This window comes from Drosophila eugracilis, unplaced genomic scaffold, assembly GCF_018153835.1.
Source record: "Drosophila eugracilis isolate 14026-0451.02 unplaced genomic scaffold, ASM1815383v1 contig_1825, whole genome shotgun sequence".
Classification (NCBI taxonomy): domain Eukaryota; kingdom Metazoa; phylum Arthropoda; class Insecta; order Diptera; family Drosophilidae; genus Drosophila; species Drosophila eugracilis.
The window spans coordinates 737485-764556 of record NW_024572672.1 but is presented as its reverse complement, the minus strand read 5'-3'; the positions used below and the strand labels follow the sequence as shown (position 1 = coordinate 764556).

General features: G+C 39.2%; 6 protein-coding genes across 9 annotated transcripts; 4 read left to right on the top strand and 2 right to left on the bottom strand.

Moving 5' to 3' along the window:
* The first annotated feature begins 7549 nt into the window (after positions 1 to 7549).
* LOC108117398 (palmitoleoyl-protein carboxylesterase NOTUM) lies at positions 7550 to 18156 on the top strand. The gene is made up of 4 exons (XM_017229804.2): positions 7550 to 8011; positions 14693 to 15107; positions 15173 to 15685; positions 15745 to 18156. Exons 1-4 carry the CDS (start codon positions 7934 to 7936, stop codon positions 16791 to 16793), a joined length of 2055 nt encoding a protein of 684 aa, XP_017085293.1. The 5' UTR covers positions 7550 to 7933; the 3' UTR covers positions 16794 to 18156.
* LOC108117399 (papilin) lies at positions 17495 to 18542 on the bottom strand. Its single transcript, XM_017229806.2, has 2 exons — positions 18449 to 18542; positions 17495 to 18389 (listed from the first exon to the last, which is right to left on the bottom strand). Exons 1-2 carry the CDS (start codon positions 18540 to 18542, stop codon positions 18196 to 18198), a joined length of 288 nt encoding a protein of 95 aa, XP_017085295.1. The 3' UTR covers positions 17495 to 18195.
* A 2644-nt stretch (positions 18543 to 21186) lies between these two features.
* Positions 21187 to 21540, top strand: LOC121529735 (BPTI/Kunitz domain-containing protein-like). The gene is made up of 2 exons (XM_041817664.1): positions 21187 to 21265; positions 21332 to 21540. The coding sequence occupies exons 1-2, from the start codon at positions 21187 to 21189 to the stop codon at positions 21538 to 21540; spliced, it is 288 nt and encodes a 95-aa protein (XP_041673598.1).
* A 1013-nt stretch (positions 21541 to 22553) lies between these two features.
* LOC108117390 (queuine tRNA-ribosyltransferase accessory subunit 2) lies at positions 22554 to 24054 on the top strand. Its single transcript, XM_017229788.2, has 2 exons — positions 22554 to 23707; positions 23764 to 24054. The coding sequence occupies exons 1-2, from the start codon at positions 22644 to 22646 to the stop codon at positions 23954 to 23956; spliced, it is 1257 nt and encodes a 418-aa protein (XP_017085277.1). The 5' UTR covers positions 22554 to 22643; the 3' UTR covers positions 23957 to 24054.
* On the bottom strand, positions 23983 to 25452 carry LOC108117389 (GDP-D-glucose phosphorylase 1). 2 transcript variants are annotated; one of them, XM_017229786.1, is made up of 3 exons: positions 24989 to 25452; positions 24234 to 24939; positions 23983 to 24175 (listed from the first exon to the last, which is right to left on the bottom strand). In XM_017229786.1, exons 1-3 carry the CDS (start codon positions 25367 to 25369, stop codon positions 24024 to 24026), a joined length of 1239 nt encoding a protein of 412 aa, XP_017085275.1. In that variant the 5' UTR covers positions 25370 to 25452; the 3' UTR covers positions 23983 to 24023. The 2 variants fall into 2 exon arrangements, with proteins under 2 accessions (XP_017085275.1, XP_017085276.1); XM_017229787.2 differs by having other exon boundaries at positions 24234 to 24929; positions 24989 to 25198.
* On the top strand, positions 25445 to 27002 carry LOC108117391 (SAC3 domain-containing protein 1). 3 transcript variants are annotated; one of them, XM_017229789.2, is made up of 4 exons: positions 25445 to 25503; positions 25822 to 25995; positions 26051 to 26587; positions 26653 to 27002. In XM_017229789.2, the coding sequence occupies exons 1-4, from the start codon at positions 25445 to 25447 to the stop codon at positions 26933 to 26935; spliced, it is 1053 nt and encodes a 350-aa protein (XP_017085278.1). In that variant the 3' UTR covers positions 26936 to 27002. The 3 variants fall into 3 exon arrangements, with proteins under 3 accessions (XP_017085278.1, XP_017085279.1, XP_017085280.1); XM_017229790.2 differs by lacking the exon at positions 25445 to 25503 and adding an exon at positions 25564 to 25766; XM_017229791.2 differs by lacking the exon at positions 25445 to 25503 and adding an exon at positions 25566 to 25719.
* The last annotated feature ends 70 nt before the right edge of the window (positions 27003 to 27072 follow it).

Below are 27072 nucleotides of genomic sequence, written 5' to 3'. Positions count from 1 at the left end.
GGCGGGGCGTGGCAAACGGGCGACATATGTAGGTTGCGTTTAGCTAGCTTAGAATCAAAGTCGGGATCATCGCAAATTTCTGTGATCTCCAGCGATTGCTCTCTGCCGGCGTCGCTGTCGCCGCCTCTGCCGCTGTCGGCTGAACACTTTGATGTCCTAATTGGTTTATTACTTTGTCGGCATCTCGAGTCTTCTTTGTGTTTCTGCTTTTTTTCCTCTCCACCTATCCAGATCGCTCTCCCTCTCTCAATGCACTGAAAGAAATTTTATGTAATATGAAATTTTTTATTTATTTTAAAAGGGCAATTAGGAGTTAATGTACTTAAAAAACTTTTAAAAAAACGACATAAATTTATGTTGGAAAATTCTACAGAAATTAAATTTGTTCCTAGTATATTATTATTAATTCTTAAAAATATTATAACTTCATTTTAAAATTATACACAAAGAAGATTCATGATTGAAAAGGATCATAAAATTTCGCCGAAATTAATTTCTTTCCGTGTTCTTCTTGTTGTTGCTGGATTCTGTTTTATGCCGTTGCTTGTTTTATTTATTTCTTTATTTCCCTGGGTTTTCATGCTGCAGCCAGGGACTTGAGATACAACTTCAGGTCCGAGTTTGGCCCGAAATGGAGCTTAACGAGTGAGCACGCGCACGCGCACAGAACGGGACGATGGTTGATGGTCGCTGGTCTCTGGTCTCTGGTCTCTGGTCGTTGGGGCCCCGGGGCACTGAGATCCCCAACTGGAAAACGATCTACCCAAACTCCCCAGCCTCCATCTTAGTCGTTTGGAAACACCAACCTCAACCCCCGAACCCCAACTCCAAGACGAAGTCCATGCCCATCTTAACAATGTTGCCGCGTGTGCGCTCAATCAACATGTTGCGATATCAGCGCAATTTGTCATCTTATAAACAACAACAACAACAACAACAAGCAAGAAGAGAGCGCGGCTAAAATTCTGTCCAAGGTTCGTGAGGCATCGTGATCAGAAGCACTTCTGGTAGTGGCCAAAAGAGCAACAAGAACATCACAATGGCCAACTACCAGGAAACCGTTTTCCCAAATCTCACATCTTCCATCGCACAGCTCACATCTCCCAGTTGTCTTTTGGCCGTTGGCTGGCTCTTGGCTGTGCGGTGGTCCTGTGTGAAGTTTGCCGTATTCAAAGCATAAGAAAACTCAATCAAGGGCCTCGTAAATCTTGGCACAATTTGATGAGTGCACAGTGGGAGACAATGGCATGGGCCAATGGGCCAAGGGGCCATGGACTGTGACCTGTGACCTGTGCACAGTGGGTAGAATGGTTTTCATGGTCATTTTTAAGAGAGAAGATTGCCCATTTATTTTATAAGTACAAAATACAAAAATTAAAAAATAATTTATTAAAAATAAATTATATTAAAAAAATATTCAATTTTGATTTAAATCCAAACATTGATATCGTCTTTATCTAACCATTATAAAATCAAAATTTCGAAATTTCTTTATATTTATAAAAAGTTTTTTTTTTAGTCATTTTGTAGCGTATTCACCCCACTGTGCTGCACTGTAAGTGGTCCTAAATTTCTCGGCTTTTTGATTATGGCCGACGCATCGGTGTATCGGCGCAACCCTGTTCCATATCCATTTCCGATTCGTCATCATCACCCCCAGCTGTGAGATTCTTGAGGATTCAATCGGAGTTATGATGGCTGTTCGATGTGTGTGGCAGAGTGTGTTTTGACATTTCAGGTCGCTCGAAATGAGAATCTCGACCGTTTTCCATTTCGAATCCGTGAATTATTAAAAGAGTGATATGGGCTCTTGGGTGATTCCCTAGCTGATCCCCGGGGCATTATTGATCGTCCGTGTCCCGCTGTTGTGATTCGGTCACAGCAGGCGGTTTAGAGAGGGAATGTATTGCAACAATGGCATCGTTGTCCAATAATCTACACCATCGTCGGACCTTTTGAAGGTCCTTTCGGCCAAAGTTGTGCCATGGAAACGAACGAACGAACACACACGCCGCCAACATATGCAAAACACAATGAAGTTCTTTGAAGCGCATCGTCGTCGCTGTCGTTGTCGTTGTCGTTGTATTCCTTTCAGGTAAGCGACAATTATTTATCTTACAAATTTACCTGAAATTAAATACTTTCGTTTGACGGCGCTGCCATGCAGCTACACAAAAGGCGACAAATTCCCCCTTTTTTCGCCATGTGTGTGTGTGTGTTTGTCGTGTTTTCATTTTTTGTCTTTAATCAGCGGCTGTTGCTTTGATCACCATCTCGGGATCGGCATTGCCATCAGCACCACCACCTGACAAGGTGCTACGTTTAAGTCCCTCCCTGGTTGCCTACCACCTACCTGCGGTCGAAGGTGTGACAAGTCAGCGGATTTGCGTGTTGCTTCTTGCGAAATATTTAAAATGCAAGATTATCGCCCAAAAAGGCTCGCTCGCCGCCGCACTTAATCCTGCCGCCAGTTTCAGGCTCTCCCATTTCAGCAGACAAAAGTACACAGAGAGAAGATATTGGTCTTAAATTGTCAACATGTTATCAATTAAGAACTAACCATAACTGATAAAAATGGAAAATATTCCCTTAAAATATTAAATAAAGTTTTTTTCCTAACTTAAGTTCAACTCATGTAGAAACTAACTCTTAAATTTAGTTTCTAAACTAAAAAAACCTAAACTTTAAAATTTTTGTTCTGTGTACAATATTATGCCGTTTTTGATCTTGCCGTGCGCTCAACTAATTAGCAACGAAAGCCACAGAAACACTGACCGAGCGGTGGATATAAGAGGAAAACAATTTCGATTAAAGCAAAATCCACCGACAACTAATTCAAACCAATCATAATCGCGCAATCATAATTACAAGAATCTTCCGAAAGAATAATCCAGACCCAGTTCCAAGTTTCCAGTTCGAGTGGCAGTGGCAGTGGCAGTGGCAGTAGCAAATACCACAATCCCAATCCCAAAGAGACAGAAAACATACCGACCAACCGACTGAACGATCTTAGCCGGAATTCTATTGCTGCCTGAATCCAGCAACAGCAGCAGCAGCGGCGGCACTAACAACGTCAACAACAACAGGTTGCCGCTGCCTGAAGTGCTTCGTGGCCCAGACAAACGTTAAGATTGTAATAACCATGTTAAAAGCAATTTACGTTTAAAGTGCTACCGTGATACGCCGCCGATGCGTTTCTTGATTAAGAACGGAGGGGATGCTGGTAGGGAAAAAGGAGTTGGAGAAGAAGAAGAAGGTCCAGGAACTGGACTTGCATTTATTTGGCGGCAAGAAATTTTAATACCCGTTACTTGTCCAGTGAAAGGGTATATTGTAAATGGAAGAAGATGTCCTTAATAGGAAGCATGTAATTCCTTATCAATATCTGCTTATTTATATGCTTAAAAATCTGGTTTTTGGTATAATAATAAGAATGTAAAGTTATTGCATATGAAATATTGGAAATATGTTTTGAAAGTAGTCGAGATATGATTATTTTTGGTAAAGTTTGAAAAAGTTTGAAAAGAATGAAACACGAACGCATGTAAGTATGCAACATTATTTGATTTAAAGCTACTCTTAAGTAAAAAGTATCTTTATGTTGACATTTCTTGTTATAGTTTTCTAATTTTAAAATAATTTCTATTATTTAAACAGTTTGCATAGCTTAATAAGCCAATACTTCATCAAATTCAACTCTTTTCAGTAAGGTAAATAATAGTTAAATGATTAATTTAAAGGTTTTATTTATGATTACTTTATACAGAGAGTTTCCCTTTTTATACAAAATATAATTTATATATTAGGTATCTAAAAGTCTTAACAATTTTGCGTTTTCAAGTTTTTATTTGGCTCCTTTGGGAACTTTCCTTTCATATTCACAGTCCACTTAACACGCGCGTCGCACAATGCGCCTCAAAACACAAATGAGCAGAGTTCTGCGCATGCGTTGCTGCTGCTGCTGCTGCTGCTGCTGCTGCCCCAACAGTGGCGATGGTAACCTCAGAAAATCTGTGCTGGCGGCACGCTTTGATGTTCGGAATGGCGTGTGCCCCAATGCAGAGATTTTCGCTTTGTTGTTTTGCCGACTTTGTCTACGTCTTCGTTTGCCGGCCAACAACAACATCAACGCCATGCAACAGCAATTTGCCGCCAAGTGGACCGCAGCAGCAGAGGCAGCAACAAAAACAACAACACGGCAAGCGTGTGGAACATTGGAGCGTGCGATCCGTGATCCGAGAGAGTGCCACCAGAAAGTTGTTGCCCCTCTGGCCAAGTGTAAAAACCATTTCAGCCATCTCTGGAGGCCTTTGGTAGACAGATAGAGGTGGCCATTTGACTGTAGCCGCAGGGTATTTAGGAAATAATACTTTTTTAATAATTAAAGATGATTTTTCTTACATAAAAATATAGAGAATAAAGATCTGCTTAGCTATTAAGATTCTTGAAACTAACTCAGCTTGGTCTTAGACCTAACCTTTATTTGTAAGTGGTTAAAATAACATTTAAATTTGTAAGCAAACTAAGTAACTCATATTTTCATATCTGTAATAAATAAATATAAAAGATATATCTCCTTGATAATGCATATTTTGTTCTCGAAGATCGGACAAAAAATGAATCTTAAAGTAACCCAAAAACATGGATTAACTTCTCCTCCTTCTTTTCTTCACATTAAAACATATTTAAGAAATTCTTTAAAATTCATCAAAAAATTAAATAAAACTCCGCAGACCCTTATACAACCACTTAGTGATCATTCACCATCACTGACCTCCATCAATCGAGAGCAATGCAATTATGATCGCTGGCCGATGAAATTAGAGATGCTCGCTCTGTCGGCTGATGGATGAGTAATGCTGCTGCTGCTGCTGGATCTTCGACGCACCTGTTGAATTTCCCACAGTGCGATGCGGCTTTGCTTTTCGCAAAAAAAGGGGAAAAAAACGAAAGAAAAAACGGGAACAGTTGCTCGGCAGATCCTGGGGAATCTGGGGAAAGGATCAAAGGACGTGACCGTGACTGGGCCGAACCGAACCGATAATAAAGTTGTGCATTAAATGAAATTTTAATTGCTTATCGGCGACCAGCGATCCGGGAGCCCATCTGTTGGGATTAGAGCGGCCGAATGGCCGACTCGATTGATGTCAAGCGATGTCGGCGCTTTGAAGATTATGCCCAAAGTTATGAGGCTGACTCGGAGTCGAAGTCGGATTCGAAGTCGGAGTCGGAGTCGGAGCCGAAGGCTTCGTTTTCCAGGTGCTCCCGGTGATCAGATCAGCCTATGCGAAATTATATAGCTCAGTGGTAGCAATGTAGCAGCTTTAACTACGCATTGGCAGTCACTTCCTCACCGTCCTCATCGTCATCCTCCACATCCTCATCATCATCATCATCATTCTGGCTGGGGCATCGCATCAGCTGGCGCTGCTGCTTGCCGCTTGCTGCTTGCTATTTGCTGCATGCGGCAAAAGATGAAACGTGGCGGCAACACTTTGATGCGGCCAAGATCAAAGCCGCCGATTGTTTACATAATAGTGGCCTTTGAAACGGAACAATAGAATGCCAGGATCAAAGACACCGACCAGTTTACCCGGTTAGTGCGCTTAAGCGAAATGAATGTCCATGTCCGTCCGCCCGTGATCTGTTTTCCTGGCCCTGGCACGGCAAGAAAATTGAGATTACTTTTGAAAAATAAAAAATCAATTTAAAAATTAAAATCACACATCTTAAAAATCTTTTTAAAGTTTATTTTAATGCAACCTAACTTAAAGATGATAAGTGATTCGTTTTCGGCAAAGATTATCTCAGATTTTGTACCTTTTTAAGGATCATGTTTTACTTTATCTATCTTTCCCTACAGACAAACTATTAAAATAAAAATATATTTTTGAAGAAAATATCATTGAACTGCTTTCCCAGTGCAGTAAAAGTAGCACTCATCACAGCCAGATGATCATCACGATGGCAATATCATCGTGGAGCGTCTTTGAATTTGTGCTGCTGTAATTGCTGAAAGGCCGAAGGAGTTGCAACTGCTGCTGCGGCTGCTGCAACTGCTCTTGCTGCTGCTGCTGCTGCTGCTGATTGCGCGTCAAATGTTTATGGCATTCATCGCGTGCTGGCGGCGTTTTAATTGCTTGAACGGCACAAGCGCCTAGTGGCTAGTACATACATAGTGGCCACGCTGCGTATGAGCAATGCGAGCATCAATAATCTCCTGAGATGCTGCTGCACCGCGGCCTCTGCAGTTGTCGTTGTCGCATAATAATTGCGTGTACTTAATGCATAAATATTGCACTGAATCGGACTGGTCGACCAAGTCGGCTCCTTTCTATTTGCCACTTTTAAGTTTGCCGCCGCCGTCGCCGTTGCCGTTGCCGCCAGTTGGACATCATTTTTTTCAGACTCTGTATTTCTTTTTTTTTTTTTTTTTTTTTTGTTTAGTTGCGCTCTCTGCCTTCTTCTTCCTTTAGGCCTACAATTTCTATTGGAGCAGAGCTGCGGCGGCGGCGAAACAGCTAAAATCAATTTGGTCAGTGATAAAATTTTTGCAAAAGCGAATCAATTTTATGGCTGGATTCCTGGCGGCGGGGGTAAATCGTAAAAGTATTTCGATTTCGGGGCCAAAAACGGCAAAAATCAAAAGACCCCGAAAAAAAAAAGAATTTTTAATGATCTGTCATTAATTGAGTTTCGCATATATATATATAGATATAGATATATATATATGTATGGAAAAGCGGGGCCAAGGGTCTGCAAAAATCGGTGGGGAATTTGCCTTTAGATTTACAATTAGATAAAAGACGCTGACTACTTTATTGAGATTTTATGTCTTTAAGCCGCATCCGAACAGCCGAATATCCAGGGCCATATCAAAATTGCTCCGTTTCCACGAAATGCCGACAAGCCATAAAACACAAAATGAGCCAGCCCAAAAAGAAAAACACAATAAACATATATATATAGTATATATATTTTATATATCTGTATATATGCGATGAGCGAATTATGAGAGTTTGCATTATAATTGCAATTACACTAAATTAGCATTAAAAAACGGAAAAGACAAAGCAAAGGGGAAAAACAAAAGACTTAGGCAACGAACTCGGACTACAGCGGGAAGACCAGAAGCAAATTTCATTTCGGCTTTCGATTAAGCAGATCAAAGGGAACCTTAATACGGTTATTAACAAGTAGCTGCCGCTGCCGCTGCCGCTGCCACTGCCTCAGTCGACGTCAGCGTTGCCAACGCAGTTGAAGCAGCGCTGCCGGCGATTCTCTCAAATTGCATTGCCCTGCAGTTTATTATTAGTTTTGTTATTATTTTGCGTATTCTAAACAAAAACGCAGCCACACAAATACCGCTGAGCGTAAAAAGTAAGAGAGAGAGAGAGAGAGAGAGAGTGGAAGAGAGAGGGAGAGCGTTAAGCACGTGAGAGCGATCATTTGACGTTAACTGCGACAGCGACAGCGACTGAGGCAGCGTTGGTAGCAGCAACTTCGGCATCCATAGCGCAAGGTAAAAATTTCATTCCGTGGCGAGCATTCGACGTGAGCGGACGTTTTGAGCGCGAGTGCCGTGCCGCAGATAACGAAACGAGATCGCAGTGCTATCAGTAAAAAAATCGAAACGAATCAAATACATTATTATTTCACAGTTAAACGACAAATACAACAACAACAACAGCAATAGCAAAATCCCACTCCACGTTCAAAACAAAACAAAATCACAACAAGTTGATAAGTGCCAAAAGAAAAATCAATAAATATCGCATACAATGCAGCGCCCCAAAAAGTGCTCAGAACTGTGCTGAACAACAACAAACAAACAAACAAAATACAAAAAGAAAATTAGAAAAACAAGCATCAAATCTATATATAAATCAATATATTTAATAACTAATATTATCTATGTGTAATCGAATCGAAAATGGCAGCCGAACAAAACCCTAAAATGGCAGCTAAAGCCGACAAAGAAGCTACAAATAAATGGATTAAGCCACAGCAGGTGAGTTATCAAAGCGGCGAAATACGGTAGCCCATAAAATGAAATATGAACCGAAATTATATCAAAAGTTGCCGCTTAAGCTGAAAACTGACAAACCCAAAAAGAAATACAGTAGCACGTCAATTAAAATGAATAGCTTCCGACTTAAGACGCTGCTGGCCAAGTTGTGAGAACTCGGCCGAGAAACCATAACCTCTACGGCTTTATTTACGACATTAGCATAGTCGGGCGAAATCAATTTGAAAATCCTTTGGCCAAAGCATAAAAAATGAGATTAAATTTGCCTGCGTGCGCAAAAAGCCACAGAAAGCAAAAAAAACACAGCCAGGCGGAAAATAAAAACAGCAGAAGAAGCATAAGGGTAAGGGTAAGGGTAAGGGCATTGGGGATTGGTAAGAAAACAAAAAGGCCGACAGAAATGAGCGGGGAATGGGACTTTAAGTGTAGCTAACCAAAAACCCTCATCAGCAGCAGCAGCAACAACAACAACAACAACAACAACAACAACAAAGTGCAGGCCGCCTTCGTGCGCCCCACTTCACTCGAAGTCGAGACCTTATATCCCCATAGCCATACAACTGCCCCAGCCACAGCCACAGCCACATCCACATCCATAGCCACTCCACTCCTCAGTCGTAGTAGCTACTGTTTTCAAAGTTAAGATCAATGAGTGCGACGACGACGACGATGCCTTGGGTTTTTGTAGTTGGCCCGAACTGCACGGAAAACAAAATATCAAGTTTTTAAAATAGTTCAAGATTTAAATTTGATATTTTTTAAGATTATCTTTACTATATTTTGGGATAACAAAGGTACGCCTCCTAATAACTTTTCTTTGTTTCAAGAACTAATAAGTTCGAGTGGTTTTTCTTTCATTTTAGCTGTAAAAATAAAACCAATTTGTATAACAGTTGGTTTGTTTTAAAGTTAAAGCTGTTCAGCTGAAAAGTTTAAGATTAAATTAAAGGAAATAACAAATTGTCAAATGGTTTGTGTTTAAAGTTGTTATGGGGTACAGTAAAACAAAACCAATTAGATGGAAAAAACCGAAGTAAAACATGTTTTTCTATCGCTTAAAATGATTCTTAAAAATCTTTAAAAACCTATACTTTTTAAAGTAAAAATTATAGAAAGAAATAAAGAAGTTTTTACAAAAGTAAAGCAAAAAGTAACATTTATTTCCATGACTGATCTAAAAAGGTATATTCAAAATCTATCTCAGTAAAAGATTATCTGGTTTCTTAGCTTAAAACGATTATATTATTAATCTCATTAAATTCTTAAAAACAATTTTAAATCGAAATCATTAAGCATTTAAAGATAATCCATTATTTTTCTCGGTGTCTTTGCTGGCCAGCTTCGATCTGCTTTGCAACATGCCGCAAACATACACGAGTCCATGGGGCGGCAAAGTACAAAGCCAAAAACGGCACGGGTTTAGCGCGCTCGGAGTAAAAAGCGATCAGCGGGCAGCAGCCGCAGCCGCAGCGGTAAAGGCGACCGCTTGGCAGACGTGCGCACATCTACAGAGATACAAATATACACAGATACAAAGATACACACACATTTACAGTGAGATACACTCAGATACAAATACTGAGATACTCATGATCAGGCCGGTCTAATAACGCTGCTGTTGGCACTGGCTACACGTTTCGGCGGCTTCGCTTTTGTTGTTGCCGCTCCACAACCGCTTCATTCCCATTCCCATTCCCATTCCCGTTCCCGTTCCCAAACCATACCCATACCTATACCCATTCCCATTCCCGCTGGCCTGCGGCTTCATTTGAGGCTGCTTCCGAATTACCTGCGCCTTTGCCATGCCAGCAATGCAGTAGCAACACAGCAGCAGCAACAGCAGCAGCCACCGCGTTATTTCCCTGCCATAAAAAGTATTAAATTGCCGCAAACAGGTGTATTTTTATGCCCGGCAGGCAGAAAACAGAAACCATAAGGCGGATCGTTCAGGTTTCGGGAACTGCAATTATGCGCGCCTAGGCCATCGTTTTAAGTATTCTAAAACTCTGCCCCAGGCGGGCCAACCTACAAGCTAAGCAACAAAAACTAAAGCGCAATTCAGGTCAGAGCCGGGTAACAAATCAATCTTCTACAGTTCCCAAGGATTAGGCAGGTAAAAGTGGTAAAACTTTGCAAATTGCTAGGGCAATGGGTTGAAAAAGGCAGAGTTATGTGTTATGGTAGGAAACTTAGAGGATTTTAAAGCTAAAGAGATTTTTTTAAGGAACTCCAAGTCCTAGGAACTTGGAGGATTTTAAAGCTAAAAAGTTTCTTTTAATACGATATTAAGATGGGGTTAGCTATAGTTAGATTTAGATATAGATAGATATATATAAAGATATCAGTCTTTGTATATGTTATATAAGCTTTAGTTTCTTCATCTTTTTCCTGTTACAAATCTTTGGTTTAAAATGCAAATAGAAGTTACTACTTTCTTATTTAAACAGATTTTGTCATTGAACGTTATAGTTTTATACTGAAAATAAAATGGCTAGTAAGTAAACGGTCTTAAAACTGAATTAGTTATATAATTAAGAAACTATTTTTTAAGGTCCAATCAGAAACTCAGAAGCTCCATCGAAACTGTTAAGGTTAATAGAACATAATGAGCTATATATAATATATAATATTAAAGTTAAACCTTTAAAAAGGCAAATTAATTATTTAACATCTCATAACATTTTTAAATATATTTTTTACCTATTTTTATTGGGTTAAAATAATATGCTAATGTTTTCTATAATTAACTTAAGCACCTTTTTTGGGAGAACTTTTCCTCAAAATCGCATTGCCAAATACCGCCTTTGTCCTTCTGGCAGTGCTAATAAAATTGTGTTTATATTTCTTAGTGTATTTCGACAATGTTTTTTTTTTGTATTTGTATTTCTGTTTTTTTTTGTTATTTGTTAAGAGCGCGCTCTCTTTCATAACGATTCTGGTTACGCGCGTAAACTGAAGCCATTGTAGCCGGCAAACAACAGAGAAACCGGGAAAGAGACAGCCTTATATAGCGGTGAAAGAGATGGAGAAACGCAAATCAAACAAACTGCCAGCAGGAACAACAACAACAATAATAACAACAACAACAAGAGCCATGAGAACAGCAACGGAAGTTTATTTATGCCCCAGACCCAGAATGTTTACTTAAGCGTATTGCGATAAGCTGCGAGTGACTGAAAAAGCGCTCGTCCGTTTGTAGTTGTTGTTATTTACTTGTGTTGTTGTTGTTGCTGCTGCAAGTGCGCCAAGAACAGCAACAACAAGTACAACAAACATTGAAGTGGAGCTTCCTCCCTCTTTTAAGAACCAAACGTCGACGGCCTCCCTTTGATTCGGACAAGGTCGTTATGGATTGCGCTGAGATTCTTATACAGGGAGACTTCACTAAGCTGAACGTTAATTATAGGCAAGATTCGGGTTAGGGATTTCTTTAATGAAAGTTTTAGGCAACATTTAAAAGAGTTCTTAGTTAGAAAAGTTGGAATATAAGTTAAGGCAAATTTTAAAGGTTTTTCTTTAGTAGATTCCTAGAAAGACTTTCAAGTGATATGTTAACTAAAACTTAAATATTTCTATAAAAATAAGTTGAATTACCTTTTTTTTATATACATAACTAATAAGCAATTAAATATTTCCAACCCAATGACAAATTATAATTAAAATATCATTATAATTAACACAAAACCGTCAACATCTATGACTTAACCTTTTCCAAACCGAATCAACTTTCAGTAAATGCCATTACTTGCAATCCCTAAGCTAATGCAAATTGCGATTCGATTAAAACCACTTAGAGGGGCGCACAGTTGCACAGTCAATTGCCGTCGCAGCAATCGAATCAAATGGAATCAAATCGTTTCCACTCACAACGGGGCGTATACTCGATTTAACTTTTTGCTTTTTGTTTTTTCGTTTGTTTTTTTTTTTTTATTAAATGAGAAATGAGAAGGCTTAGCGCCAGCGCGTCGCAAACGCGACCGAGTATTTGCAGCAATTAATAAAAACTGACAATTTAATCGGCGCGACAAGTAGTTGGCTGCCAGCCAGCCCCCAGACATTCGATTCGAATCAAATCGAAGCGCTCCTTTGTCGGCGGCAACGGCCACTTTGCTAGAAAGGGGAGTGAGTGAGTAACTAAAATAAATACAACAAAAACAAAAAAGAAAATAAGGCAAAATATTAATAAGCAGTGCCCGCAATTAATAGCGCAACTTAAGACTCTATATAGGGTAATTAAGCGGCGCTTGTGAACATTTTTCCTTTGGCCACGCCGCCACTGTTTTTGTTTTTTATTCGTCGGCGCTGCCGTTTTTTCTTCTTCTTCTTCGTCTTCTCTCTCTTTCAACAGGTAAACAACAAGTGCAACGTACGCTCCTCGTACGTACGTATCTCTCGGTGTATCTGTATCTGTATATCTCTGTATATCTTTTGCCGGTGTTTACTCAAACGTAAATCCGCGCACGCACACGTGAAATCTTTCTATTTGTATTTATTTTACTTCAAATTTTTTGTTAGGGTTTTTTTTTTTTGTTGGTGTGGTAAATTCATTGTGGTCGCAGTTCATTCGCTGGCGCAGTTGAACTAATCAACAATGGAAACTACTCATCTAATGCTGAGCGAGCGAGCGCGGTCTTGTCAATTTCGTTGTTTGGCGGCAAACATCAGACGGCGAGCGGCTAAGACGGCCCACAAAATATCCAAACCTGTTGTAAGAGACGTGCAGGAGAGGTTTTTTTTTTTTTAAAGAAAATCAAAAAATATGTACCGAGGGGGATGGGGTGAGAACTAGAAGAATGGAGCCAAATTTGTCTAACAAATAGCCAAGGGTACATAAACAAATTATAAACAAGACTATTTTTTAAGGAACATTTACTTTGTGGGCTTTAATAGACTTAAAAAACGTTTTAAAAAATCTTTACAAAATTAATAACATTAATTTAACATTCATTTAACTTTTAATTTACTTAAAAAAGTTTTTTATAACCAAATACGAATATGATATAATTTTTATCAACGACTTGGAGAAATATATTTACTTATTTGCTCTGCTTACTGAACTATATTTTCCCCTTTTTGATATATTTACTTAAATAAAAAATTAAAAATTAAAAAATATTTAATTATTTTATAAGACTACTCATTTAATATCTTGTTAAATCTTGTTAAATTTTAATTTATTTATCTCTTTTTATTCTTTTATAAAAACTTATTAAAAACAAAGTTCCAATTTCATTCCCATCTTTTTCTTTTGTTTTGATTAAATATTATTTTAATATATATTTTAATCTAATATTGCAATGCAAAAAAAAATAAATAATAAAATTAATGGCTTTCATAAATCGAGCTTCTGCACAACTTAATCCAAATTTATAAAGCAAGCTGTCAAATAAAATCAATTCACTATTATTAAAACGTTATCAAGTTGGGTATTTGTCAATGATTTTGTTAAGACTAATTTATCTGAATTCCGTTTAAAAATTCCAGCATTTTGCATATTTCCGTTGAATGTGTTTATTGGGAACCAGATATTGTTGTTGTTTATTAATAGATATCGGTTTTATATATATCTTATATATATATTTCTTAATGCCTGATGGCTGGCTACCGTTAGACCACTTCGCATTTAAAGCTACTTTGTAGGCCTTTGGCCAATATAATTGCCAGAGTGTTTTCATTTCGTGTTTCTGTCATTTGCATTTGGTTGTTTTTAGTTTTTTTTTTTTTATATTTTTTAGTCTGCAAATTGTCGTTGCTGGCGGCGGCAGCGGCAGCGGCATCGTCAGGAATCGGCTGACTTCAAAGGCCTGTATAAACATTGATTGAAGATTTCTTTACGATTTCTGAATGGTTATTTATGCGGAGGCAAGACCGTAGACAGAATTGACAGACTGACACAGTGAGACACTAAAATCGTTGCCGATGTTGTCGGCAAATGTTGTTTGTTGTTCTTGTTATTGTTATTGTTATTGTCTTATTTACAAATTGCTGGAAAATAGCTAGTGGAGAATCAGCGAAACAACAACAACAACAACAACAAAAAATCGCCATATAGCTCATTTGATTGATGTGTGTAAAAAAGAGACAACAAAGCGACCTTAAGTTCAAAGCCAAGAACTGCTGATTACCACGCGTCAGCGGCCATGACAATGTGAAATTGAAATTTGTTTGACTGGCAGTCTGACTGGCCCACGGGGCGTATGATTAACAGCAATTTCTTACCATGTTTGACTAAATACTTTGAGGCTGACCCTCTCTCTCTCTATCTCACTCTCTGTGATTCTCTGTGATTCTCTCTATGTAAAAAAAAAAAAAATACACAAAAAATAAGAACAAAAGCAAAAAGGGAAAGGTATAGGGATACGAGGGGTGAGGGAAAATAACACAACGAAAAGGCGCAAGCGGCAAAAATTTCTTTGATCTTATCGCAAAGCTTCTTGCTCGCATTTTGATCAAAGCAAGTTTTTCCGCCAAAAACACACACACACAGGCAACCCACCAACTGGTCACGAGAGAATCGAGAGTTGTACTTTTTCAGTATTTTGGCCAAAAATCAAGAGAGAGAGAGAGAGAGAGCGGTAGCATCATCATCATCTCTGTTGTTATATTTTTGGTTAAGTGGAAATCAAAACTAAGCCAACATCTCTCTCTATCTCTCATTTTCAGACACAAGCAACGACAGTGCTAACCGTTCTGCTACTGCTTTTGGCCACATTTAGTCAGCTGCCAACTGTGGTTAGCAGTAGCAGCAGTCTCCTGGATGCCGCCAGTCTCCACGACAAGGATCCTTTGCGGGAGACCAGCATGAACATGATCCAACGTAACTACATGGTGATGCACTCGGCCAGTGGCTCTGGGGATCACAGTCGTTCCCTGAAACGCGCCAATTTGGCCAACTCCAGTATCACCTGCAACGATGGCACTCATGCCGGTTTCTATCTGAGGAAACAGCCCAGCTCCAAGAAATGGATCGTCTTTCTTGAAGGCGGCTGGCATTGCTTCGATGTGAGGTCTTGCCGTGCTAGGTGGATGCGTTTGCGGCATCTAATGACCTCCTCACAGTGGCCAGAGACGAGAGATGGTGAGTGTTAACCTTAAATACTATTTAAGACTATCTTTCAAACTAATTAATTTACCTTTTCCCAGTTGGTGGCATCTTATCGCCGCACCCCGAAGAGAATCCCTACTGGCACAATGCTAACCACGTGCTGATCCCCTATTGCAGTAGTGATTCGTGGTCGGGCACGCGAACGGAGCCGGATACCAGTGATCGGGAGAATAGCTGGCGTTTCATGGGAGCTCTAATCCTACGTCAGGTGATCGCTGAACTGATACCCGTTGGCCTAGGTCGTGTGCCAGGTGGAGAACTGCTTCTCGTTGGCTCCTCAGCTGGTGGACTTGGTGTTATGCTGAACTTGGATCGCATACGGGATTTCCTCGTCAACGAAAAGAAACTGCAGGTCACAGTGAGAGGAGTTAGTGATTCTGGTTGGTTTCTTGACAGAGAACCCTATACGCCGGCGGCAGTGGCCTCCAGTGAGGCAGTCCGTCAGGGCTGGAAACTGTGGCAGGGCTTGTTGCCCGAAGAGTGCACCAAAGCTCATCCCACAGAGCCCTGGAGGTGTTACTTCGGCTACAGGCTCTATCCCACATTGAAAAGTAAGTTTGTCTTTTTGATTTTTTGAATGATTTTTTAACCAACTTTTCCTTCTTAACAGCTCCCCTTTTTGTCTTCCAATGGCTTTTCGATGAAGCCCAAATGCGAGCCGATAATGTTGGAGCACCCGTTACCCCCCAGCAATGGAACTATATCCACGAGATGGGTGGCGCTCTCCGATCTTCCCTGGACAATGTAAGCGCTGTGTTTGCCCCCAGTTGCATAGGTCATGCGGTATTATCGAAACGGGATTGGGTCAATATCAAAATCGATGATATATCACTGCCCTCCGCCTTGCGCTGCTGGGAGCATTCGACGCGTCGCAAGCGGCATGACAAGCTAAAACGTTCGACGGAGCCATCGACGGCAGTTTCCCAGTTACCACATGCCAATAACCAAAGACATCAGCGGCACCGTGAGCGGCAGCAGCGCCAGAAACAAAATCAAGTGGCCCAAACTGGAGGGCAGCAAAGGAAGCACAATCACCTGAGCAAGGAGGAGCGCGAGGAGCGGAAGCGTTTGCGTCAAGAGCAGCGGCAAAGGCGGAAACAACGACGTCGCCAGCAGCAGCAGCGGCAGCAGCAGCACAAGAAGGCCAATGGAGGGCAGGAGAATCGGAATAAGAAAAACAACAACAATCCAAAGTCGAATAACGGCAATGATCAGCGAAAACAGCGGCGGCGCCAGCAATTAACACCGGAACAGCGACAGGAGCAACGCAAGAGACGCCGCAAGGAACAGCAGCAGTTAAAAATGCAGCAGGAGCAAGCTGGAGCTGGTGTTGTCCCCGAGATGGGAGTACCCCAGAAAACGCGCTCCTCAAACAACGCCTCGGCGGGCACAAAGTCTAAGAAGCGGCCACGTGTACCACGTGTCCCTGAGAAGTGCGGCCTGCGACTCCTGGAACGTTGCAGTTGGCCGCAGTGCAACCATTCGTGTCCCACATTAACGAATCCCATGACCGGCGAGGAGATGCGTTTTCTAGAGCTTCTCACTGCCTTTGGACTGGACATTGAGGCAGTGGCCGCCGCCTTGGGAGTCGATATGCATACGCTAAATAACATGGAACGCACGGAGTTGGTCAACCTGTTGACGCAGCAGGCCAACTAGACTCACCAAATACCCTGTACATTTTGGGGAGGGGGGGGATCCACAGGAAGGGCAAGCAAAGCGTAGGAGAATGAAGTTAGACCAGAGATCTAAGCCCTATCTGTCTTAGTTAACTTCCCAGAAAACTCCTCACGAAACAATGAACTCTACTCCCACGATTTGTAAGCCAGCCTTTAGGCGATCTAAACTCAAACTCTAACCTATCCATCCTACTGTAAATAATTGGCCTGTATATATATATAGTTTGTAGATGGGGCCGCTCTGTAAATATTGCATAACACCACCACACACCCCCGCACACATCAACACACATTAAGGGAGGAAAACTCCAATTCCTAGAACACACCAAGAAAAAAGAAAAGACATGCGCATAGTACCCAGTAATTAAGCAGAATTTATTTATAATCGTATTCGGATACACACATTCGCACATTCGCACTTAACACACCGACTATATAGTTTTCATTCGCATTCTGCATCCAGCAAATATAATCAAAGATATGAAATGAAATCTGCTTAACGAGAAACTAAACACAAATGCAACCACAAGACTGTTTTTTATGTTTTTTTTTACATATATAAATTTATATAATATGTATATTATATTATATTTTGATATATTGATATATATAGCATATAGATTAGTTGAGATAAATATGCTTAATGAACGTAAATGTTAATGTAATTTATTTGATAATTTATGGCCCGTTTAGGTTTGTAATTTTGTGTAGGATCTAGACTGTTTCAAATGCCCCACGCAAATGGTTTTTTATTTTATTTTTTAAAATATATATTATTATTATTTTTTTTTTGTATACATTGTTTTTGAACCTACCTCAGATCAGTAAGAATGAAATTGATTAAACAGCTGCCTTCACATATCATTGCGTACCTGTGCAACGAAAATCAAATACTTAATACTTAACTTAATACCGCCCGCATTCCGTTAAAGAAAAATCATAATTAAAATAATTAATAAAACAGCACAAAAAATAGAAAAGGAAAAACAAAGAAAAAGAAAAAGAGAAACAGAAGCGAAGTGAACAAATCGAATAATTATAAATTTTAGCAATGTTTGTAAAGAATTTCTAGATAACAAAACAAAACAAAAAAATAAACTAAACTATTTAAAAGCTAGTAACTTATATTAAGCCTGTACAGAACTGGTTGAAGTTTAGCTTTAAGAATTGTTGTACTTAAACTTAGTGATAATCATAAACGTAATGCAATTTGCAAGCTTATTAACTTTTGTTAGCGTTTTTTTTTCAAATCAACTGGTTATCATTTTCAAAAGATGAAATCAACCAATATTTGAGAAAAGGGAAACCAACCAACCAATCAAATAAACCAGCAAAATAATAATATAAACTAAATTGTTTTTATTTCATTTGATTTTTTTATTTTATCTCCTTCGACAGCCTTCACATAAGATTTGGGTACACCAACGATTATCATTGCCGGCACAGCCTAGGTAATTGATTTTGGTGCAGTTTTTAGTCACCTCATTATAGTGCCACATATTATTGTTGGCTGACTTTTTGCACTTCCTTTTCCGGTTATTCCCACCATCTGCTGCCCCACTGCACTTTGGTGTTCCTATGAAAACTTACCCTTGAAAATATCCTCATTTATTTTTATCTTTCATATCTACTTACTGGGCTTGCCCTTGCATCCTGTCACACTAGTTAGGTCCACTAAAAGATACAAAACCATCACTGCAGCCATAAGAATCAATGTTGTATTCCGCATTTTAGCTTAAATCTTTAGTTAATGTTTTACGTTTAAAGAATAAGGTCTTAGCCCTGCTGTCAGGGTCTTTATAAGGCTTGTACTCAATGAATGGTTTTCTCTTTAAACTTTATTTTTAGCCTGCAAGTGTTTTAAGCCTAAACGTGTTTTAAACTTAATAAAGGTTTTTTTTTATTAATCCAAGAACAATTATATATTAAATTTCACTTTGAAAATAGCTTTAACCGAAAGCTTTCCCCGGTAAATAAACAAATTTATATACTTAACTTATTTATTTTTCATTCACGAACTTTCCCTTTGAGAGCTTCTCATAATATCTTTAGATTTCCATATATAGGCATATAGAGTATACTTCCAGTCTTGCTTCGAGTGTACTTATATAATAACAATTTAATGACAACTAATTATTAAATACTTGTGTCAATGCACTTAATTTTAATTAGTGCTTTTAAGCTCAGTTTTGCTAAACCTGCGACCTATATAAAGTTTCTTATTCTGTGATCCAAAATTTACAAACGATTAGAATGAATTTCGTTTTAGTTCTCGTTTTTTTTACTCTTAATATAGCCTTTGCCCGGGGCCAATTAGCTTTATTATGTCGTGGACGACCCCGTAAGTTGAATAAATAAATAATTCATTTAAATTTAAAATTAAAGAATATATTTTTTTTAGCCATTTCAACCTGCACAGGTGGACGAAATGCAGGAGGGTCGATCGGATTGGGGTGTGGTCTTAGAGCCAATTCTGAGATGTGGTACTTCAACAGGGATGCGAGGGAATGCCAAAGGCTTTCGTATCTAGGATGCGGGGGAAATACCAATCGATTTTGTTCACTCTTAAGTTGCCGATTAAGGTGTACCCTTTTATTTGGACGTTAAAATACATTTTAAAGTTATTTTAAAATTAACAACAAAGTGGTTTTGTATTTTTGTTAATAAATATGTTTAGATAATAATCGATTTTGTTAAAGAAACTTTTTTTTGCCCAAGATCATTTCAAAAATGGTCCAAAACAGTAGTTATTTTTAAAGAAAGCCTTACTAAACTAAATTTAAAATGAAACTCTAAAATTAAGCACACGTTATTATTGCAAAAAACAAACAATATTTATAGATCTTTTGTCTGAAATCTAGGACAACCTTTAATATTGTATAATAGAGTTTTACACCTTGTAAGCTAAAAACATATCTTTGTTTATTTTCCTATATAAGCTAAGCAAATCGTAAGATCGAACAGTTGATATCGAAAAACCTTATAGTCATATCTCCAATATGAAGTTTCTTATGATCTTGATGGTTTTGACCTTATATGTGGTCTGTACGCAGGCGCAACGTCATTGCGTAGGACGTCCGGGTATGGGAAAAAATAAAAAAAAAAACAGACTAGATAGAACTGCTGATTGTCATCACCTTGGGTGCGCTTTTTTAAAGTTTTTCAGGTTTGCACTGGCGGCAGGGATGAAGGTAACAGTAACGGACGATTTTGCGGCGTCAGTTCTATGAACGAAATGTGGTACTATAACTCACGGGGCAGGAAGTGTGAGAAGATGAAATATAAAGGCTGCGGTGGAAACGGCAACCGCTACTGCAGCAACCAAGATTGTATTGAAAAATGCAGGCGCTAAATTTCTTAACATCAAATCATTTTTTCTTGACTTTTGATTTGTAAACTTCATAAACACTTCAGAAAAAAATAATAATCTTTTAATAAAAACTATATTATACAAATATGACATGATTTTGCTTTTTGTTTATTTGTTTTTTTTTTAATTTAAGTCCTTAAAAATCTTTAAGTCTTTCATTTTATATGCAAAATTGCTTGTGGTAACCTGAAACAAAAGCTTTTTGTTCAAATATCTTAAGCCTACTAATACTCTAAGATCTGTTTTATTAAATTAACTCAAAATAATTTCCATCGGCTTAAAGTTGTCAGTTTGGAAAACCTGTTTTAAGTACTTTAATTTTCATTGCATATTTTTAGGCATGTTTTCGAAATGCTAATTTATATCGTTATCTTTTTTCTTTTTTTTTTTTGAATTTTTCATTCAAATAACTTAATGCCTATAATACATACGTTGAGTAAAATAATGTACATATAATATAAATACATAACATGATGATAATATGATTAACAAATGTTTATAATGAGAGATCAATATTAAGTTTTGTTAATGCTTAAGGACTCTAGAACGACAGTCCTCTTGTCCAGAGATCGGCGGGGTGCCTTGCTTTACTCTTCCTCTAATTGTTTGGTTGCCCAGGGAAGATGTTAGGCGGTTGGTGTGACCGACTTTCTTTTATTCTTTCCTAAAAGCTTTCCTCCCAATGGGACTACTAACCGACTGCAAGCTTATGAGTTCTGAAACCTTTAGTAAGTTAACTTAAAAATATATACCGATTGGTTAAGCTCAACGATATTGTTCGAAAATATTTCGATTGAATAGAAGTGACTGCAAAAGTACAGAAACAAAAGGTTTAAAATAAAAACTGTGAAACATATTTCGTTGATTATTGTTTAATAAATCCATTGTTTATTCTTAAATCAAAATGTGCCTCCGAAACAAGGTCGATTTGGTTCAATATAAGGCCCAATCCACTACTAGATGAAACAGTTCAAATCGAGCATTCGAAAATAAACCATTAACAATGAAGTTCCTGTTGATCTTATCCAGCCTGGCTCTCTATATAGCCGTTACCTCTGCCCAGGAATGCGATGGACTTCCTTGTAAGTCTAATCTCGAAATACAAAAAATTTACCAAGTTAAATACTAAATTCGATTTAATAAAACAGCTACCCAAAATTGCCTCGGCGGAAAGGACGAAGGATCATCGACTCGAGCTCGTGGAGGACCGCCTTGTGACCCAAAGCCAAATCGCAATATGTGGTACTACAGCTCTGTAACTAGAAAATGCGAAAAGATGAGCTACAAAGGATGTTATGGCAACAGGAATCGCTACTGCACATTGCGAAGCTGTCAAGTTAAATGTATTCGAAACTAAAAAAAATATTCTAAAATATAAAGTACACGACCTGGTAACACGGTTACATATTTAAATAAAATCCTAATAATCCTGAATTGCACTAAATAATTGAGTGGTTTCTATAAAGCTTATATATAACAAGTCGAAACGCTATTGTCGAGTTTCGGGACTATAAGATAACCAACAATTCTTAATAATAATAATAATAATGGTCGGATGTTACCACCTTAAGATACTCTGCCATTTCAAGACTGTACGTGCTTAGTCCCAACATTCTAACTCTAATAGTTCTTTAGATATTAGAAGTTTTATGGTTTATGGACATTAGAGTGGGCTGCTGCAGGATACTGAAATAAACTTGGACTGCGTAGGGACATGGCTATAACTTGGCTACTTTTACTCTTCGAATAACTCGTAAAATATATAGATACGTATTTTATTTAATTTAATTTTAATTTTTTAAAGGTTACATTTTGATGAGAACATTCTGGTTGTCTTACAATGATGACGAAAATAAATTCTTTTTTTCATAATCGGCCCTTTTGTTATATAACACGCGTAGCCTATTGAATGGTGCTTAAGCAACTTATTGAATGATGCTAACAGTAAACATGCAATTGAATCCGTCCATTGAAACAGCCGATCTAAAAGTCTAGTTAAAAGGACCCAAATAATCCTACATAGCCTAAAACAGCTAAAAGCCTTGAAAAGGCTTATCAATAAATCTGTCAAAAGGTTGAACGAATACCCTGTAAGGAGTCAGGCAAAAATCTCAGAAAATACCGATAAAAAGTGCATCAAAATATCAGAAAGAAGCCGGACAAAAGGACTGGAAAATATTTTCAAAGGGATTGTCAAAAAGCCACGAAACCAAAAAGGTTATCAGAAATCCAGGCAATTATAATAATAATATATACTATGTAAACTAAGTAAGTAAACAGCCCGTTCATAGTAGACAGCTCAATGTTCTTGATAAAGTTATTCCATCAGTACTAGCTAAATTATTCAGAAAGCAGCCAAATTTTCAACACTGATTGTTATCGTTATCGTTATCGTTAACCTCACGAAACGTGCGGTTTGTATTAATCATTCCAAAGATAAATAATAACACGCAGACCGGCATGAAATTTGCGATCGAAAGTATCAGCAAGAATTCCGGTCGACTTGGTCAATTACGAATCAAGGATGGAGGACCCGAGTTCAGGACTCCGCTTCTTTTGCAAACGACAAAAGGAGGTAGCATTCCTTGGCTGAGTGCTGATGCTTTCGAGAGCCATGTCAGCCGTAAGCCACAGGTGCTTCAGTTCACATTATCCACCATGGACCAAATGGCCGAGGCCCTGATGCACTGGAATAGAGGAGGAGATCGCGGGCTGACGGACTTCGTGGGATTACCAGGACACTTAAATATTCTTATGTTGCGAGATCCCTGCGAAATAACACCTTCGGGTGGCAATGATAGGGAAATACAGCCACTATTCACGAGAAGGGGAAAGGAATCGCTTACTCCTGAGCGTTACATGGAAATGGTAGCTAGTTTCAAACCAGACATTTATCAGGGACTTTCCGATGCGGACACAAATCTGGAGAGTGCGAAGAAGAGGGTTCAGAAATCGGTAGATAGGACGGAAAAGTTTATGCACTACATCTATGAAAACAGAGGCAAGGTTCAGTCAACTTTGCTAGCTCCAATTGTGGGCGGATACAATACTTTCGCCCGTACGCAGTCCATCAAGCATGCCCAGGAACAACCAGAAGGCAGCTACGGAGGTTACATATTGGAGGGATTCCACACAAATGGTTTGTCGGCCACCACTTTGGACCCCTCCAAATTACTTCCAATTGTTGAGCATTGTGTTAACCAATTGGAGGAGGACAAACCTAGGGTAATGGCAGGTGCCTACACGCCCTTAACAGTTTTAGAGCTTATTCGGCAAGGCATTGATGTGTTCGATACCTCCTATGCCTATTGTGCTTCCCTAAATTTCAAAGCCATGACATTCAGCTTTGTGCAGGATGCAGCGGAGCATGTGGCTTTCTTGGACGTCACAAATGAAAGTATTAAGGAAGATTTTACGCCACTGTTGAGTAACTGCAGTTGCTTGACCTGCCTGAAACACACGCGTGCATATCTTCATCACTTATACAAGACTAACGAGCTATTGGGTCCCATATTACTGATGATGTAAGTTCATTGTCCTAAATGACCAAAACCTCCATTGATTTAAACACCTTTTGCAGTCACAACCTACATCACCAGATGGCCTTTTTTGAGGCAATACGCGAGAGTGTGGCTAACGATTCGTTACCGCAGCTAACGGAGGTCGTAAGGACTCAGAATGGGAACTCCCTGGTTGACTATTCAATTGCTGCCAATACTAAAGTTATTAGCAAGGCCACTATGGACAAAGGATTTGCAGCAGAGGCAGTGTAACATGTCAAACCAATGAAAAAGTAAAGTTAGTTTAGAAAGAAGCCTCTGGTAGTTTATTTAACTTGTTTTATATCGTCAAAAATTGTTCCCAAAATGAATGATCTCGTCCTTCGACAATATTCGTTATTTCCTCGTACACAGCTTTTGGAGCATCGCCAGTGACAGTTCGGATCCTGAAGAGAACTTGCAGTTCTGTTAGATTTTCCATTTTATTGGCATCTGTCAAAAAAGGGCAACAATTTTAACAACTAAAAATTCCCGGGATTGGTTAACTTACCTGGTAGCGGAATGTAACCAGCCAATTCACAAAATCCGACATTGAAGTCGGTCAAATCTTTATTAACGCAGTATTCGGAACGGGAAAAAACGAATACATTAACGTTGCCATTCTTGTTGGGTTTCCGATCTTGCGTGATAAACAGGTTGTGTGGCATATTATTCTGGCACATCCAATTGGCAAGCTTGTAGATTTGGTCCACCTTCTCCGTGACCTGCTCTTCGTTATCACTTTCCTTGAAAAGAATACAAATACCCTCTGTAGGCGCTCTGCGGCTCAAACGGTAGACATAACCGCCGACCAGGTCATCTAAAGGGGCCTGATCAATATACAGGTCATGAGGCAAATGAATTAGGTGAAAATGAAGGTGATTCACAGAGGCCAATGCACCAGGGCTATTATAGCCTATGCGCATGTCCTTGTCATTGATACTTCTCATGAAGGTGATGCAAAACTCGAGCGCCTCACGGGTTATCCGTTGAACATGGTTTTTTTCCACTTCTGGGCAGATCAGAGTATGATATTTTGTAAGGGGGCTCTTATTGATAATCATCTGTACTTCAGGACTGCCATGGGCATCATTAATGGTCATTATCACCTCTTTAGCGTCAACTTTGTTGAAGTTGAACATTTTTGGCTTGAAAGTGGGATTGAGGTTCTCAATGGTTTGTGGACGGCGGCGCTTGAGGGAACGGTCTGCATTGAGCTAAAGAAAAATATCAATAGTAAGCTTTAGGCAATAGGGTGAAGCACACCTCTGTATAGAAGCCCCAGTTTCCTGGTATCGTTCGTCTTTGGGGCGCTTTCTGCAATTGGTAGGAAAACAGTCCAGGAATCTTGTGCAGCTGCTCCCATCGCGTCTTCATGGCGTTGAGGTAGACTTGCGCCTTACCCTCTAGACACATTTCATACTTAACCTTGCTCATGGTTCGTTTGCGGCCTGGCTTCTTCCCTTCCTGACCATCTTTTTGACTACAATCAACGGTTCGGAGGATTGCAAGCGGCAGGAGGGTTGCCACTCTTAGGGAAAACCTGTTGCTAAAGCCGGCAGCAATGAATTTCCGGAATTGGGCATTGAATTTCTGAAAACCATAGCGGCTGATTAGGAAGAAGGCTTTCAAATGTTGTGGAAACATTCCGATTTGATCAGAGTAAAGAAAAACGGAACAAAAATTTACTATAATTTCAAAACCGAGACTATATGACAAGCCATGGCAAACCAGACCGCTCAAACAGCTGTTAGGTTCACGGGCTTGCCAAGTGCCCATAGGTGACATCCTAAATTTAAAGAAATAATTAAAACTTCATTTATTTTTTACTCGTGCAAAAATAAACATTCATATTCAATAGTTCAACTTTGAAAAATTTAATATTTTCGGTAACCCACAGAAAAAAGTTGGTCTACACCTCTGTTTTCTTCAGCCCTGGTTTGTTTTGTGTGGCGGTGGAATCTGTTGAACAAATTATATATCAATAAATGGCCCAGGTTCGAGGTTCCTGTGAAAGTTTCTGTCCCGATGGGGAAGCTAAGATGTAGATTTTTGAGGTAATATCAAGATTTACGTAATGTCATCTATCAATATTTTAGGCGAATCCGCGAAAAGCTTTTGCACTACTACGAGCTAAAAAATGGCCAAAAAAATACTCCAGGTGTCCTGGTAAAGGAGTTTACGAGATCTGCCGCCGATGTCAAAATGCCTCTTCCCAAGGAAATGCGCACGGAAGCGGCATTAACAAAAACAGTGGAATATCTTCTCAAGGAGCAAGTATTATGGATGTTAATACAAAGATTACACTGTTAATCCGAAATTTTACAGCATTATTCTGGACACTCGGAAGCCCTATAACTTGGTTTATGACTTTATCTTTGATCGTTTGAGGGCTGTGCGTCGGGAGATCGTTATACAGATGTACGATGCCCGCCAGAAGATTATTCAACTGGAGCCCATTGTGATGTTCCTGGCTTACAGTCGCTATCGGTTGTGTGGAGAGTCAATAGAAAAGTTTGATCCTAAGATATGTAACCAGCATTTGCAGGAGTGCCTCACTGGAGTGCTGTGTTGTTATGAAGAACTAGATGGGCTGGAACCGTCTAGAGAACCCACAATCCGTGAACTTGACCGACGATGCTTTATCGAATCTTTGTATCAAGTGTTTAATCTGGGTTCCCCAGAGTCCTTTGCACGTGCCCTTTCTTTACCGGGTTATGTGCGTCAGGATGCGACCTTTAAGCTATGCTTTGATATCTGTTTGGCCTTTCAACAAGGAAATTTATACAAAGTGCTTATGGGGTTTCCCCAATTGCCTCATATTCTGTGCGCAGTAGCTACTATCAAGTTGCAGGCGATAAGAAGGTTAATTATCCCATACCCATTTAACCAATGCCAGTAAATTTTAAATTCTTAATGTATTTTTTCAGGAGCTTGTTGCAGATTTTCACGCATGCCTATAACAACAAACAGCTTACAGTGCCGGTTCATTACTTGTTGCGTTTACTGTTAATCGACGGACCGACAGGACTACAGGATCAGTGCCGACATTACAATATAGCTATAACTGCCGACAGAAAAGCTGTACATTTTAATAAGACTGATTTTAATCATAACGTTGAGTTATTGAAACCCCAACACGAACGCTTTGTGGAGTCAAAACTAAAGCGTATTTATCTACCGGAAGTCGTGTTGCTGAAAAAATTTAAATAGTTAGTTATTTAAGGCACTTAAATTGTATATAGTCAGAAACAAAAGTGAAACCATGGTAATTAATTAATCAATTAATTGTTTTGTTATTGCGCATTTTCGCCTTGTAACGGGTGGCAACTCTGCTGGCAGAACAACAA